We start from the raw sequence: 14,502 nt of genomic DNA on the forward strand, positions 1-14,502 counted from the left end.
GCAGGAGAGAGAGGCTGCAGTGCCTGGCCACCAACACGGGCAACTTTCTTCAGGAACAAGCACTGCAGCGGGTGGGGGTGTCTGCAGTACCGAGGGTCCTGTCCGCACGCACAACGAGCAGGACATCTCTTTGTTCACAGTCCCCGAAGTTACTTTCAGCCATTCTCCCCCTGCCGAGAAACTCTCTTCCTTGCTTCTTCTCTTCTCAAGGCATCAGCCACTCTGCGCCTTTTATTGTGCACTCATCTTCTAATCCTTCTCACTTCATGCTTCATCTACCACCATCTTCAAATTGTGTAGCTGCTTGACCACAAATCACTCTCCACCCTCCTGATAGTTATTTCTCTGCTCAGCTCGCTTCCCGTCAGGCCTTGCTATCCCACACCTTTCCCAGGGGATATGAACACGGGATATTCTCATTTTCAAGAGAGACGAGCAGCTGGCATGCCAATTCACTTCAGGGAGACCTAGAGTTACGCACAAGTCAAACTGGGTGACCACCAACACTCTTTTGTAATAACACCAAGAGCACCAGGTAAATGGAAATTGCTTGGTGCTGCACATGTCAAGCAGTATTTCTTCAGAAACACTTCCATGAGTCCCTGGCATAGTTTGTCTCACAAGATTGGTGCAGAGAAATTTGGAGTGGACTTGGGCAAGGAGTTTCCCCAGCAGCCTTCCCTCCCGTTTCGGTGCTCTCAGCACACTGCCACGTCCACAGCCACTGGCAGTCATCACTGCCACATCCCACCAGGCATTTGCAGGAAGGCAGCGCGCTGGACCGGCCCTTTTTCCCTATCAGATCAGTCAGTGCACACACCACAGCCAGGTTCTGCCCTTAGATGTACACGCGTGATTCCCTTCATTTCACTGAAGACATAAGAAAGTACATGAGAAACTATTTAGTGGCAGAATCTAAATATCACAGAGGAAAATAGCAGGTGAACAAGCTTAGGGTTGGCAAGCTGCATGGCTCATACTCTGATAGCAACGGGTGCTGACTGCTGCTATTTTTTTTTTTTATTAAAATAAATGGCAAGTGGACAAAGAAGTGGGAAATTTTCACTGGTAATTTATAGCATACTGTCACTCAACTTCTCCACCAATAACCAAAGCTGAAGTATTTTCTTCAGAGGGGAGATAAGCCTGATTTTAAATTGAATGATTTCCAGATGCTTTTAACATTCAGCACATACATCAAGTCCTAAAAACAAAAGTTCTGCTTTCAGCCCAGGATTTAAGATTCCTATACAAAAAGTATAATCACATTAACTAGTAGCAGTATACTATTTTATCTTACAGTTTTATATTACCTTTTCCTAGAATCCTATTAAGCCTACATATATTTTTTTTCACAGTGATATAAAGCCTGAACAATTTAACTGAAGTAAACTGAAGTGATTTACACTGAGCAATTCTTTATTCTGTAGCTGATAGAGTAATGTTTTATTTCTCAGGAAAAAAGAGCATCATAGCTACACTTAATACTTGTACATGTGTTGTTCAGTTCTCTCTGGTTTGCAGAAAATGTGAATAATAGAATTTAAAACAGGCCCTTATATTTTTTTTTCATACATTGATTAGTATCTTACTACTTGGGTTACATCTTTGAACCCAAAGGTGCAGTTGTCAGAGAAGGGCTCTAATCAGTGTGCTGAAAGGTTGCAGAATCTCTGTTCTCACACAGAAAACCAACAGTAGGTTCCACTCCAGCATTTGGGCTCACAGGGTAGGAAAGTTACTAGTGTAGTTATGGTTTGAGTCAGTGATTTACATGATTGGGGTATTTAGGTATTTTCCAGGTGTATTAAAGACTAAAGCCAGAACTGACTTTGGTGGGAACAACTATTCTGAAGGTAATTTCGTAAATTTGTTTTATTTTTCAGGAAAGTAAATTTGACCTTCTGTGATTAATGTATGTTTCAGGTGAAAAAGCAAATAACCTCCACAGCTATTTTATCTCTCTACAAATGCAGTAAAAATTATTTTGGCTTGGGACTTTGTAAAGTAAATGTTAGCATATACCACCAAGAAGTGTAACAAATGAACTAAATATCTCTTTCTTACCCTTCTGAGGCAAAAATAAAGCAAGTTGTACAGGAAATTTCTGTATGGAGTTTACCAGTAACATATGTACTCCAATACCCGCCATCACTTCCTAATATTCAAAATAATTCTGCTTCACATACAGTGGATATTGATTTTTACATACGAATACCAATTCACAATCATGTTTCTGCAAACACAGATATAATCTAGGCTTATGAAATGAACTCCTTATTAATTCTGAAAACGCCTATTTCTTCCTTTGCAACATTTCAATTTCACCAGTAATCTAAGGGCCACCTGTAATCTGGGCCAACAGTAGTCTGGGCCCTTCAAAGCACACTTCCACATGCTCGACATGTGTAACAAATCTCTCCAAGAAAGCAAGCATAGAGGAGTCGTAACAGCTGTTGGTGCGCGCAGCTGCTAGCACCACAGGATAAAGGAGAACCGCGAAGGAGAACCACAGTGGAAAAAGGGGAAGAGCACGAGGAGTCCTGCCCCTGAAGAGGATTAAGCGGCAGAGACAACATATGATGAACTGACCACAACCCCCATTCCCTGTCCCTCTGTGCTGCTGCAGGGGGTAGGTAGAGAATCCAGGAGTGAAGCCATGCCAAGGAAGAAGGGAGGGGTGGAGGGAAGGTGTTTTGAGATTTGGTTTTATTTCTCATTACCCTACTCTGATTTCATTGGTAATAAATTAAATTAATTTTTCCTCATGTCAAGTCTGTTTTGCCCATGACAGTAATTGCTGAGTGATCTTTCCCTGTCCTTATCTCGACCCACGAGCCTTTTGTTATATTTTCTCTCCCCTGTCCAGCTGAAGAGAGGGAGTGATAGAGTGGCTTTGGTGGGCACCTGGCATCCAGCCAGGGTTAACCCACCACAGTATGCTTTAATCAAGAGCCTGAAAGAGTGGAGGAGGTCATTCTCTGTGCTTGTCCCTCCTATTTGTCCATAGCAGTCCATCACCAGGCATTGTTAATAAAAGCAAGGAGAATATCTTTCTGGTACTTTTATTTGTCCTTCACATCCTGCAAAAGACTGTCAAGGCCACTCAGTGATTTAAGTCACCTTATGGAGTTGATAGGACTCTTCTATTTTACAGAAAAAATATTAAATTTTATTTGATAGACTGTTGAATTAATAAAACTTATATCTATTCAAATTACTGCAATATTTTCTTCAGAGTTTACAACAGGATTTGTGCAAAACTATGATTTCCAAATGCAGACTTTGCTTTCCACTCAAACAGAAGAGGACAGTGCTACAATACGATGTGTATTTTCTCACACACCAGGGGTTTTAGTGGCAGCAGTCGGTGAAGAGGAGCATACCAGACAAATAATGAGGGGGACAGCAGATAAATAGTTCTAGTCCTAAGAAAAATACATGGTAGACAACTGAACCAAATGCAGAGGCAACGGGCTGAAGACCATGCACAGGAATGAGGAATTAATGGGAATACCAGACATACTTGATGGAAATACTGAGCTCTAGTCCTTGTTCCACACCAAGAGGCAGTAAAAAAGCATACTTAAAACAATTACACAAACTGGACCATTAAGTACATAAAGTGAATGGTTTCGATTCACAACATAACTGCTGACCTCCACGAGCCCCGATTACCACTTATGGAAGATAAATCTTCTCTCTCCTATGCTTCCCATCACTCCAAAGACATCCTCAAGCAACCAAGCAGAAGGGAAAGAAGAGGAATAGACAATAAAAGAAGAAACAATGAATTTGAAACGTAGGTTCAAGTTGATGGCCTTTTACACTTTTTGAAATCATCCACATCTGTGCAAAGTCTACTCTGCTGGAAGTGATCATTTAACATAATGGAAAAAGCAGAAGCTTCTCCCTTCCCTCCAGTCTCACAGTTTGACAAATGAACCTTCCCATCTCCAATAATGGAATGTTCATCTTAAGGACAGTGAAGTACTGCTGCTCAAAACAAATGACAAGAAACCCTGAAAGTTACTTCTTGATGCATTTAATTTCTTTTGCGATGCTCTAAGAACTAGGGTATTACAAAGTGTGAGGTACGCATAGTAACAGGACTAACAGGACTCCAATTGGATCAGGTAAAAATGGATTACAAAATATTAGGAAAAGCAATAACGAAAAATACAAACGATCTTATCCAGTCACATATCAGCTGTAAATCCATACTCTGAAACCCTCGCAAATCAGTCCCAGGAAAAGTTCATGGCTGCTCTTTCAAAAGAATGACATTCCAGCTCTTGGAGACTAAAAGTGGAGGAACCTCCCACGCCAACCCTCTACTTGATCTTTGTTGCCTGAAAGGTAAATTGCATCCTTGATGCACGCACGGAGGTGACCTGGGTAACATTGCTCTCTTAGGACTTGTCACTGGGAGGTTTCTTCTTAGCTTCCACATCCTTCTTAAAATCTTCAAGCTTCTTTGCAATGTTGGGAATCTTTAAAGACAAAAACAAAAAACAAACAAAACCCACACAAATTAACAAAAAAATCCTGAGCTACATGAGCCTCAGCAGGAAAGACAATACCATAAACACAGCAAGAAATTCTATGACATTTAAACTGGTTTCTAGGAGATACTTGCTTCCAGGATCTGTTACCTTGCACAGAGGTTAAAAACAAAAGAACATCAAGCAAACAGCAGATGAAAGCACCTCACATGAGGCTTCAGGAAATATTTTAGATTGTTAAGACTAAAAGTCAGCCGGTGGCGATGGGAACAGGAGGGAGGAAAAAAGATCACTTCACAGGAAACTTAGTAAGACCAGTCTGGCTTCCTCACTGAAAGAGAACAAGCTGCCAAGAATAAGCTAATTTAAGCACTGATGCGCAGAGTTTAATAATGACTTTCGGAGGGGAAATTAGATTGCACTATACTGGTCACAAACCAAGAGAAAAGAGATGTTCAAGAGCAGCAAATTATGTTCTCAAGAAATTTATGAAGAACTACTTCTCCTGGTCCAGTTTGTAGGAATCAAAATTCCCCACTGGGAAATTCTACTGCATTGCAAATTGGCAACCTTTTGCAGTTTCACACTTGAATGAAAATTCAATTTACCGCTTGTGAACTTCAAAACTTCAGCTTTCTCTTGCCAATAAAAGCATTTTGATAAAGCAATCCAATAGTAAATTTTGACAACTTTAAAAAAAAAGAAAAAAAGAAAAAGAAGAGCAGCAACTTTTTAGGGTAGGGAATAAATTACCTCATGACTCTAGCCAAAACTGGGAATTGACAACATAGGATTTTACAAGCTGACTAAAATGAAAGTAAAGCAAAGTTCCCACTGGTAGTTGTGAAAAACATCATGGACTTTTACTTCATATGTAACCTGACCACAGAGCAGAAGGAAAGTTAATCCAAACAGACTGCAGTTCTCTCATTGGATGGTTTGAGGCTGGTAGTACAAGTAATACCGTTAAGTTTCTGTCTTAGCTTGCCTTTCAAAGTTAAGCTCTGTTAGAGCAAACGACATTAAAAGCCCAGCCTGTAACACGTGACATTTAAGCTATACCAAGAGAACTCCATTGTTGTCAGCAGAGCCCTCCATGTGCTTATAACCAAGCACATGTGCATACAGCTGCAGAATTAGGACCTCATTATGACAAGTTTATCTTAGATGTCATCTAAAACAAATCATCTTTGATACCAGCAACAAAATTACCATGTTCATCCTGCAAGTCAGTGTTACATTCCCAGGGAACCATTTACTGCAAATCAAAAGCATAAGTTGCCCTCTTGTGGCAATACTTTATTGGTGCTGCGTGAAAAGCACTATACTATGCTTATAACACATACTGATACACCCAAATATGTTCTTATTGTTACATTTTCGTAACACTGTAAAACATATACTGGAAAGAGAAACAAGCCTTTTATTAGTACTCTTTCTGGAGTGACTAGACAGGAAGATTCATAAAAGTTTGCGCATGAGCACGGAGCAAAAAATAAGAATTCTGCAAGCAAGATGACTTCAATACTGAAGATGAGAGGAAAGCAAAACATAAATATCAGAGATTTGAGCCTCAACAGCTTTTTTTTTTTTAACTAGGCTAATATAGATCAGATAAGAAAGGAATAAAACTGATGTTAAATTTCATTAACTCCTCTAGCCTATAAACAGCTAAGTGGCACTGCTCTTACATGGGATTCTGCTGACTCTGCAAAAATTAAAAGCTTGTATTGAAGACACAGCTCTAAATCTTCTACTCTAACTCTCACAGTGGAAAACCTCTGTTCACTGTGAGAACTGAGGAAAGAAAGTTCACTTTCTTTCTTTTCTCACTGTGACAAAAGAAGGAAAGAAAGACTGCGGGTCGATATACTGTTTGAAGTAGGAACAGAGGCCGAATTTTCCAAAAAAGCTGGCAAAACTCATTTTCTTTATTACAGAAGACAGAAATTTCAGATGTTCTGAAGGATTTTTAAGTAACAAATAGGTGTGCTGAGTGGACAACACCATAAGCAGGCAGAGTCAGGAAACCAGTATTTTAGTGCCAGTACAATCCATGAGCAGCTACTAAACCTCTTCTGTTTCTCCTGGCTCTATCTATGCCGATGACTGTTTACCATATCTGTGCTCTAGGACCCTAAGACCAGCTAAGGCTCCAAGCCTTACTCTATCACAGAGAAGATGTCAGAGGTAGATGTTTTTGTTTCATTTACATTCAAGTTCACCTGTAACTAAAGTCAGTACAATCTGCATTCTGCTTAAATAAAATAAACCATCAAAATAAAGACTGATACAATTATGACTGCGGGAAAACAGCCTTATATTTTCAGTTCAGAATAGGTTTAACTCTGAGAATACAAGGATACTTACATCATAGTTCTGAGCCAGATACATCCCAACCACATTGCCAAGAGTAAAACCAAGCTAAATGGAAGAAAGGCAGAAAAAAAATAGTTAACATCCTTCCATCAAAAGCATATTGGTTAAAATTAAAAAAAAAAAAAAGGAATATTGCAAGTCATGTGAACACTAAAGCATTTCAATTCCACTCCTACTTAATTTCTCACCTTTCTTCCAATAGGTGCAATTTTGCCCATCTTCCTCATCAGGAAAACCTTACCATTATTTTCAAAATACAGCACAGTTGTGTTTTCAATACACATCTCCAAGACTATCTGGACCAGGCTATGATCACGTTTATAAAGTTCTTTGCACACACACAAAGGCAGTAACTCCTATGAAATTGGGGAAGATAACAGCAGGGACCCACATATCAGAGCTCGTGGTTCACACCTGGAAAGCCTAAAGCAACACCCCACTAAAACAATACCCAATGCTAGAGAGGGACAAACATATACAAAGACATAACACAGTAAAAAAAAAAAAAAAAAAAAAGATTCACAAGCTTGAAAGTCAGCACAGAGGCTCTGACTGCAAAAAGATCCCGGTCTCACTTTAAAAGGTTTAAGAGTAGAGCTCCTCTGTCAACTTAAAATGATGTAAACCCACTACTTCTCTTCTGCAACAACTAACAACTGTGCACCTTCCTGACCCCTTCGACCCTAAGAGATTAGTTTTCAGCCAAATCCACTCTGACCTAGGGGCTCCTCTAAGGCAAGAAAGCACTGTTGGTTGGAAGCAGGGCACAACCTCTTCTAACAATGGTGCAAACTCATGGGTGCTGAAGGGTGTCTCTGCAAATGCACCCTGGAAGAAAAGCAAGAGCAAAACAGAAGCACAGTTCTTGGCCCTGACCCTGTTTGCCAGCTGAGGAAAATCCTCAAGTGTACCAATGCTCCTGGAGTGAAAGAAATTCCTCTCTTCAAAGACAGGTGATGACATTTTCATTCAGCAACTCCCCAAGATCCTACATTTTATTTTTATTGTTATGTTTCATAATAAGTAGGTCCTATACTCTGAAAGCTCATTTGACTATTTTGGAAGGGGACACTACTAATATTGTGCCTTCATTCACTGTCAGTAAAAAAAAAAAAAAAAAAATCACTCTATATGACAGCTGAGGCCAGTTCTATTTAAGAAAATTATTATTGCTTATGGTCACTGCTGTCAAAATAAAATATTTTAAGAAAAATAAAACCACTGTCCACAATAACAACTTTGCCATCACATACTGACTAGTCATCTTTTCCATGCCCAAAGCAGGATACAGTACAGCTCATCTTTTCAGTGATTCAGACTCCTTAAGCATCACTGGCGAAAACTAGCTATAGAAAACTAAAATTGGTTGAAAACTGCCAAATGAGTCATGACTGAAAGTTACTTCAGTATTTTCTTAAACAGATTTTTGGTCTTATTCTTTGTTTATTATTACTTTTTAAGGAGCTTAGCTTTAACAACTTAAGAAAAAGTAGAGTTCTTTTTGTGTGTACTGCACTGGTTATCATTTGCTCTTGTGGTTTTAATCATCAGTTAAAGAAGTACTCTGGGAGATATTAACAAACATTGCACTGATGTAAGCCAGACTTGTGATTCCTCTTAATGCAGAGCATCACTCTAGCAGAGGAAAGTTTCCTCTATCTTTAGCACTGTCTGAGAAGTCACTTGAAAACACAAACCTGGTCCTTGTTTATTAGCAGTTTTCTAGACTTTCACCCTAGAATATTTCCAAAGATGGGACAACTATCATATTCTGCTGTGAGATAAGACTTATTTGGTACAGATGCTACTGACATCAGCCCTCCCTTTAAGTGTACTCCTTTATTGAAAAGTCTAGCACTGCATTCAAGAGCAATCCACCCAGTTGCATTTACCTTTACAGCTGGCAATTGAAGCAGAGCAAAACATTTCACTATTTAGACTTCAGTTATGCATACAGCAAAACATATAGCCAAATAAAATTTGCACGTTAACTAAGGACAACAGGGCTGATTTAGACTTCAAGGTCTTCCAATTTCTACCCAGCATCAAGTTGCATTTTAAACAAATGTTTATTTTGTGCTTAACTCTTGATAGCAAAAATACATGGTTTGCAAGATTATCCCTTTATCTCCCTGTTACAGCCCTAACAAGGGAGAGCAAGAGTCAAACACCCAATCTACACCCCAAGAAGGAAAAAAACCAGAATTAGTACATCTTTTTTCTAACTTTCAGGCACTAATTAAGAAGTCATAATTAATAAGAGATTTTCATCTAGTAGCTGCAACAAAAAAAAACATTATCAGCAAGCAGCAGAGTTGATAAACACAGAAACCTTGAGAATGGCTAAGCGTATTTACTGCTACTGAATGCTTTCAGTGGAGTGAAGAGAGACTATAAAAGACAGCTACAGAAATGACCGAGGCTTTTGTAGTTATTATTACATTTTATTTTGAAGTTGCGATAAAAAATAGGCCTTATTTATTCATTTCATAAAACCACGCAAGACTCTCCGGACTTACAGTAGGCCATTTCTTCTTGCTCTGTATCAACCCTTGGTATGAAACTTAGTAGCCAGCTGAATTACTCTTCCCCCAACAAAACGTCAAAGAATATCACTTATTATTTGTACCTACTGGGACATACCTGAACACAGCTAAAACCCTAGAGTGTCCCTCACAACACTACAATGAAAAACGGGGGACTGTCTCCACGCTTTGGTACAGCAGAAACCAGCATCTTTTTTGGTCAGGTAACTTATTTCCACACTTGGCAGTAAAAATACCAGCATCGATTAAGTATTTAATGAAGAGTAGCCAGGTATCTAACTTCAGACACCCAGAAGAGTTTAGGGGAAGACACAGAAACACGGAAAGGAATATTAAAATGACAAAAGTACGAAACCATTTAGTCCATTAATTCTGCTGTTGCTAAGGGGATTTAACGAAAGGCAGTAATGAATCACGAGCCCTTGCCTTAACTTCCATATGCAAAAATCCCCATCTCCAGTGCCAAATATTTAAAGGCAAAAAAATATTTAAAGCAAAATGGCAAGGACCGAAGACCACCGCTCTCACAAAAGGAGGGACGTACACACGCCAGTACGAAGAAATGTGAGCAGCAGGAGGGCATTACCGTGAGCAAGCAAAATCTGCTGAACCCCTCAGGCAAATTAAGGGCACGATTTGGAGGAAAAACAAGGCAGGAACGTCTCGTTCGCCGAGCAGCTGAAAGGCCCCGCTCTGCGGGGAGCGGGGACCGAAAAGCGGGGCGAGGCCGCGCAAAGGCTCAGGGCGGGCTTGAAGGGGCCGGGGAAGGGACACGGAGAGCCAAAACCGGGCGCAGCCGCCCCGTGTCAGCACCTTCGCGGCCACGGGGGCGAGTCACCCCCCGGGCCGGGAGCACCCGAGGCGCGCAGCGGCGAGCGCGGCGCTGAGGCGAGAGGCCGCCCGCCCCCTGGGCCTCCCCGGAGCCCGCCGCGGGGCGCGGGCGGGGACCGCACACAGACACTTTCCTCCCCTCGGCCGAGGAGCGGCCCCGCCACCGCCCCCGCCCGCCTCGCTCCGCCCCGCGCGAAATGGCGGCGCCGCCGCCGCCCCGCGGAGCCTTACCAAGAACTGCAGCATGGCGACCGCCTGCTCACCCGCCCGCCCGCCTGCCTGCCGGGGAAGTCAGGCGGGCGGCGGCTCCTCTTCCGGGTGCCGGCCCGCCCTCACCGCCCCCGATGGGGGGGGCGTGGGCCCAGCACCGCCCGCCCGCGCCCCTCGGGCGGCTCCGCGGCCTCTGCCCCGCCAGGCCCCGGGAGCCCTCCCGGAGGCCGACGCTTGGGGCGGCCGGTCCCAGCCGCTTTGGGGGATAAGGAACCGCGCAAGGGGGGCGGCGGGCCGTCTTTTAAGGCCTCCCTCCCCCTGCTCAGGGAGGCGTCCAGCCTGCCGCTCCCGAGGGGCTGCCCGGGGGGCGCCGAGCGGTGAAGTGAGAGCTCGAGTTTTTAGCTGCGGGTGACTTCAGGCTGGGGCCTTCGAGGAAGGACCAGGGAGCTAGGCATCTGGATGCGGGTGAAATCCCGTATGGTTTGGCTGTCCCCTGCCTCGATGCTTGGGAAATCTCAGCCTCCCATGCTGGAGGAAGCTGAAAGAAAGGTCTTCTTTTTCTTTTTTTTTTTTCCTTCCCTACTGAGCACTCGCTAGACCTCCTCCAGGGTACCCATGGCCAGGTTTGGGGCCTCAGTATAGGAAAGACTTGGACAAGTTGGAGCAAGCTCAGCAGAGGCCCCAGAACTGATCAGGGCTGGAGACCTCCCGGCAAGGAGAGGCTGAAGGAGCGGGACTCGTGCGAGGGGGGACCTAACGGCACCCCCCAGGGCCTACCGGGGGGCTGTCGGTGAGGTGGAGCCAAGCTTTTCATAGCTGGGCACCATGGGAGGGTGACAGACAGCAGGGACAAGAGGATACGAGTGGACTGGGCTGGATTTAAGGACAGACGGTTTTGTCACTCACGGGAGACAGGCAGGCAGTTGGCCCAGATTGCCCAGAGATTGTGCTGTCTCTGCCTTCGGAGGTTTTCAAGACGCAGCTGGGTTAAACCTTGAGCAACCCGCTCTAAACTCAGAGCTGACGCTGCCCTGAGCAGGCGGCTGGACTGGGGTATTCCCACCTGAATCATCCTATGATCCCACAAGAGCTTTCAAAAAAACTGTGTTCCCTTTTTTCTTTCCTTTTTTTTTTTCCTAGCACGATTAGAAAATGAAGAGTAGTTGTCCTTTGTGTAACACTGGGGTTAGTTTCTTTTAATGGTTACGCTTAATTAATTGAGATTTGAGCAGTTAATAACAGGGAAATTTCACCTGCTGAAAGTCAGTAAGAGATTGGAGACTTTTATTGCAATGTATTCCAAATCTCTTTTTCACATACCATTTCAGATTTAAAAAAAAAAAAAATCAAAACAAAACACGTGGCTATTGTGGAACTATTAAGCAACTCTACCCTGAAACCAAGTTTACTGAAACTAAGCCTCTGTTTCCAGAAAGCTCAAATGCTCCATCTAACAGAAAACATGTAGCTTCCTGCCTTTCTGGGGGAGGTACCCTGGCAAAGTAAAGAAGTATCTTCTTCCCATTCTACAAAAGGAAGCACTGAAAGATACTAAGTAACTTCTTTTTTAGACCTGGTGATTCTGTAGGGAGGAGCTGGACTTGAGACAACTTTCTCCTGAATTTCAGGCTATCCCAAAGCTACTGTATTGTACTTCCCTCCCTGGGCCAGAGCTGACTTCTGGAAATGGCACGCAGAGGTTTGGATGGATGTGGCACAAGAGCCAGGGTTGGGATTCCTTGCCTTCTGGAATGGCGCTCCCAGAACTCTTGGAAATGAGCTTGGTTCTAAAAACAGGAAAAAATCACCTAGTAATAACTATTTTCCTAATGCTGAGGTCTTCTACATATGTGCAGGATCAGAGTGCTGCGATAATATTACAGACTCCAGCCCGAGCACATGTCAGAAATTAGGAGACAAGGCTTTCAGTAATAATAATGCCTCCACAGTATCACCACAGGGAGATAAAGCTTCTCCTGTTTTCTGCTCATTAAAAATGTTATTATGCTTAGACTATAATGAGTACAACATCTGTTAGACAGTCTTGGCTCAACAGTATACACAGTTGTTTTCCTACATGCCATGAATTTCCTCTGTGGCATTTAATGGGGCAGCCAAAAATAATTATTTCCTTTAAAGTAAATCCATTCCATTTACATCAGCCAATGCTGAATCATTTTGAGTTAGAGACTGTAGAGGGTGGGTATGGTGGATGGCATATGTTATTGGAAGGAAGAGCTCAGTCTGACAGCTATAAATGCAACTGTCATGCTTTTATAGCTGAGGAAAAAAAAAAAAAGAAAAAGAAACAAGCTTTCTTCTTTTGAGCTCCCCCAAATATGCCTTCACCACAGACCAGAGAGTCTTATAAGCAGGCAGCACTTACTCCAACCTGGGCATTGGCTGTAATTTGTTTGGAGTGCATTTATTTGACCTTGAAGAAGAGAAGGAATTGGGAAGAGGCACACAAGACACCCCGTCTCCAACACCAGTGATGCTGTTCTGGGCAATGTTCAGGGGGTGGAAGGAGTCCATTGTGCTACATGGCACTGGTTTTGTTTTGCCTGCTTGGGGGTGGGTCGGTTACATGGCCTGCTTTTCATTTGCTTTGCTTTTTTCATTGTCTGCTTGTCCTGCCAGAGGATGATAGAAGTCATAATCCTTCTCAGACCAGGGGCTCAAGGCTGTCTGGGTCTTCTTTAAGGTAGCTCTTGCAGCTTCTTCTCTTGTAGCTACCAGCTGTTGCCACAGAGATTGGTAAAAGCATGTGGAGAATAAACATGGGACAAGGAGCTGCAGCCCAAATGGGAGGGCATTGAGCTTGTGTGATACCGAGCTGGCTGCACTCGGCTGAATAACCCAGGTAAACCCGGGCTCAGTGAGGCTGACAGCTGATTTACAGCATCTTTGCTTTAGCTCCTTCCACCTTTCCATCACACACACAGTTTAGGAAATTGAGTCTTTTGTGTGGGAAAACAACAGGTCCAGTTGTTGCAGTGTAAAGAAGAACTTAAAAGTCGTGGAGCACCTGTGAGATCCCAGGAGCTACTGCATGCATTCAGTTAAAACCAAAGCTGAAGTGCTGAATATCAAGTACAGTGAGTTCTTCAGTCATCTGCAGATGAGATATACAGATAGTCTGATAATTTTGAACAATAAGTATGTGCAGGCAAGTTGTAAAGGCCACAGTTACACCCATACATATAATGAACAATGTCTTTGAAAACAGATTGTCCCCTGTAACCAAGAATCTGGAAGAGTAAGCTACTAAAAATGAGTAAGGTTGGAAAACTCATCTTTCTAACTGAGATAGGGACAAAAAAGGTATAATTTTTAATACATTTGCTGCCGGTGAAGACTTTCTCAGTGTTATCTACTTTACTTAGGTGTTCTACAAGTATAGTCAAGCCCGAGAGGTATGCAGAAAGCTTGTTTGTCAGGAAATACTGGCTATTCTACATTATTCTCAATTGCTAAGTCATATTTGAAAGTGCATTCATGTTGATTTAATATTGATTTTAACGTGCAGGTATATATATATACTCCACTTTATGGAAAGTGAGAATCCCTTTCTTAAAGGACAATATTTCATTTACCCTGTTTTTTACAGTAAGTTTTCTGGTGTATGAATGTACCAGGACAAGACAGTTTTGTGTGTTAGGCCCTGTAGAAAAAGAAGGGTGTTATGCCACTATATTATGAGAAATAATAACAAAGAAGAGCTTATACTCTTACACCCACATAAATCTATGGGCCCAGATGGAATACACCCCAGGGTGTTAAGAGAAGTGGCTGACATTGTTGCAGGGCCACTGTCTATAATATTTGAAATGTCATGGAGATCAGGGCAGTGTCATACCCATCTACAAGAAGGGCCAACAGAGGGCCCTGGAAACTACAGACCCATTAGTCTTACTTCAAGCCCTGGGAAAGTAATGGAATGAGTTCTCCTAGAAACTATATTACAAACCAAATGAAGGAGGTGATTGGGAAAAGCCAGCATGGATTTAGCAAAGGCAAATCATGCCTGA

At 42.6% G+C, this 14,502-nt stretch overlaps 1 protein-coding gene across 1 annotated transcript; it reads right to left on the reverse strand.

Annotated features, from left to right (window-relative positions):
* Window positions 1–4,029: 4,029 nt before the first annotated feature.
* STMP1 (short transmembrane mitochondrial protein 1) lies at window positions 4,030–10,660 on the reverse strand. Its single transcript, XM_069807577.1, has 3 exons — window positions 10,493–10,660; window positions 6,876–6,929; window positions 4,030–4,493 (listed from the first exon to the last, which is right to left on the reverse strand). Exons 1-3 carry the CDS (start codon window positions 10,505–10,507, stop codon window positions 4,413–4,415), a joined length of 150 nt encoding a protein of 49 aa, XP_069663678.1. The 5' UTR covers window positions 10,508–10,660; the 3' UTR covers window positions 4,030–4,412.
* Window positions 10,661–14,502: the final 3,842 nt, after the last annotated feature.

The sequence above is a fragment of the Haliaeetus albicilla genome, chromosome 19, assembly GCF_947461875.1.
Source record: "Haliaeetus albicilla chromosome 19, bHalAlb1.1, whole genome shotgun sequence".
Lineage (NCBI taxonomy): Eukaryota > Metazoa > Chordata > Aves > Accipitriformes > Accipitridae > Haliaeetus > Haliaeetus albicilla.

What these genes read in the sequence shown, in the direction of transcription:
- STMP1 (XM_069807577.1), bottom strand. An exon ending in ATCTGGCTCAGAACTATGAT is followed by an intron (nt 4,494 to 6,875) that starts GTAAGTATCCTT and finishes TTGTCTTTAAAG; the next exon opens with ATTCCCAACATTGCAAAGAA.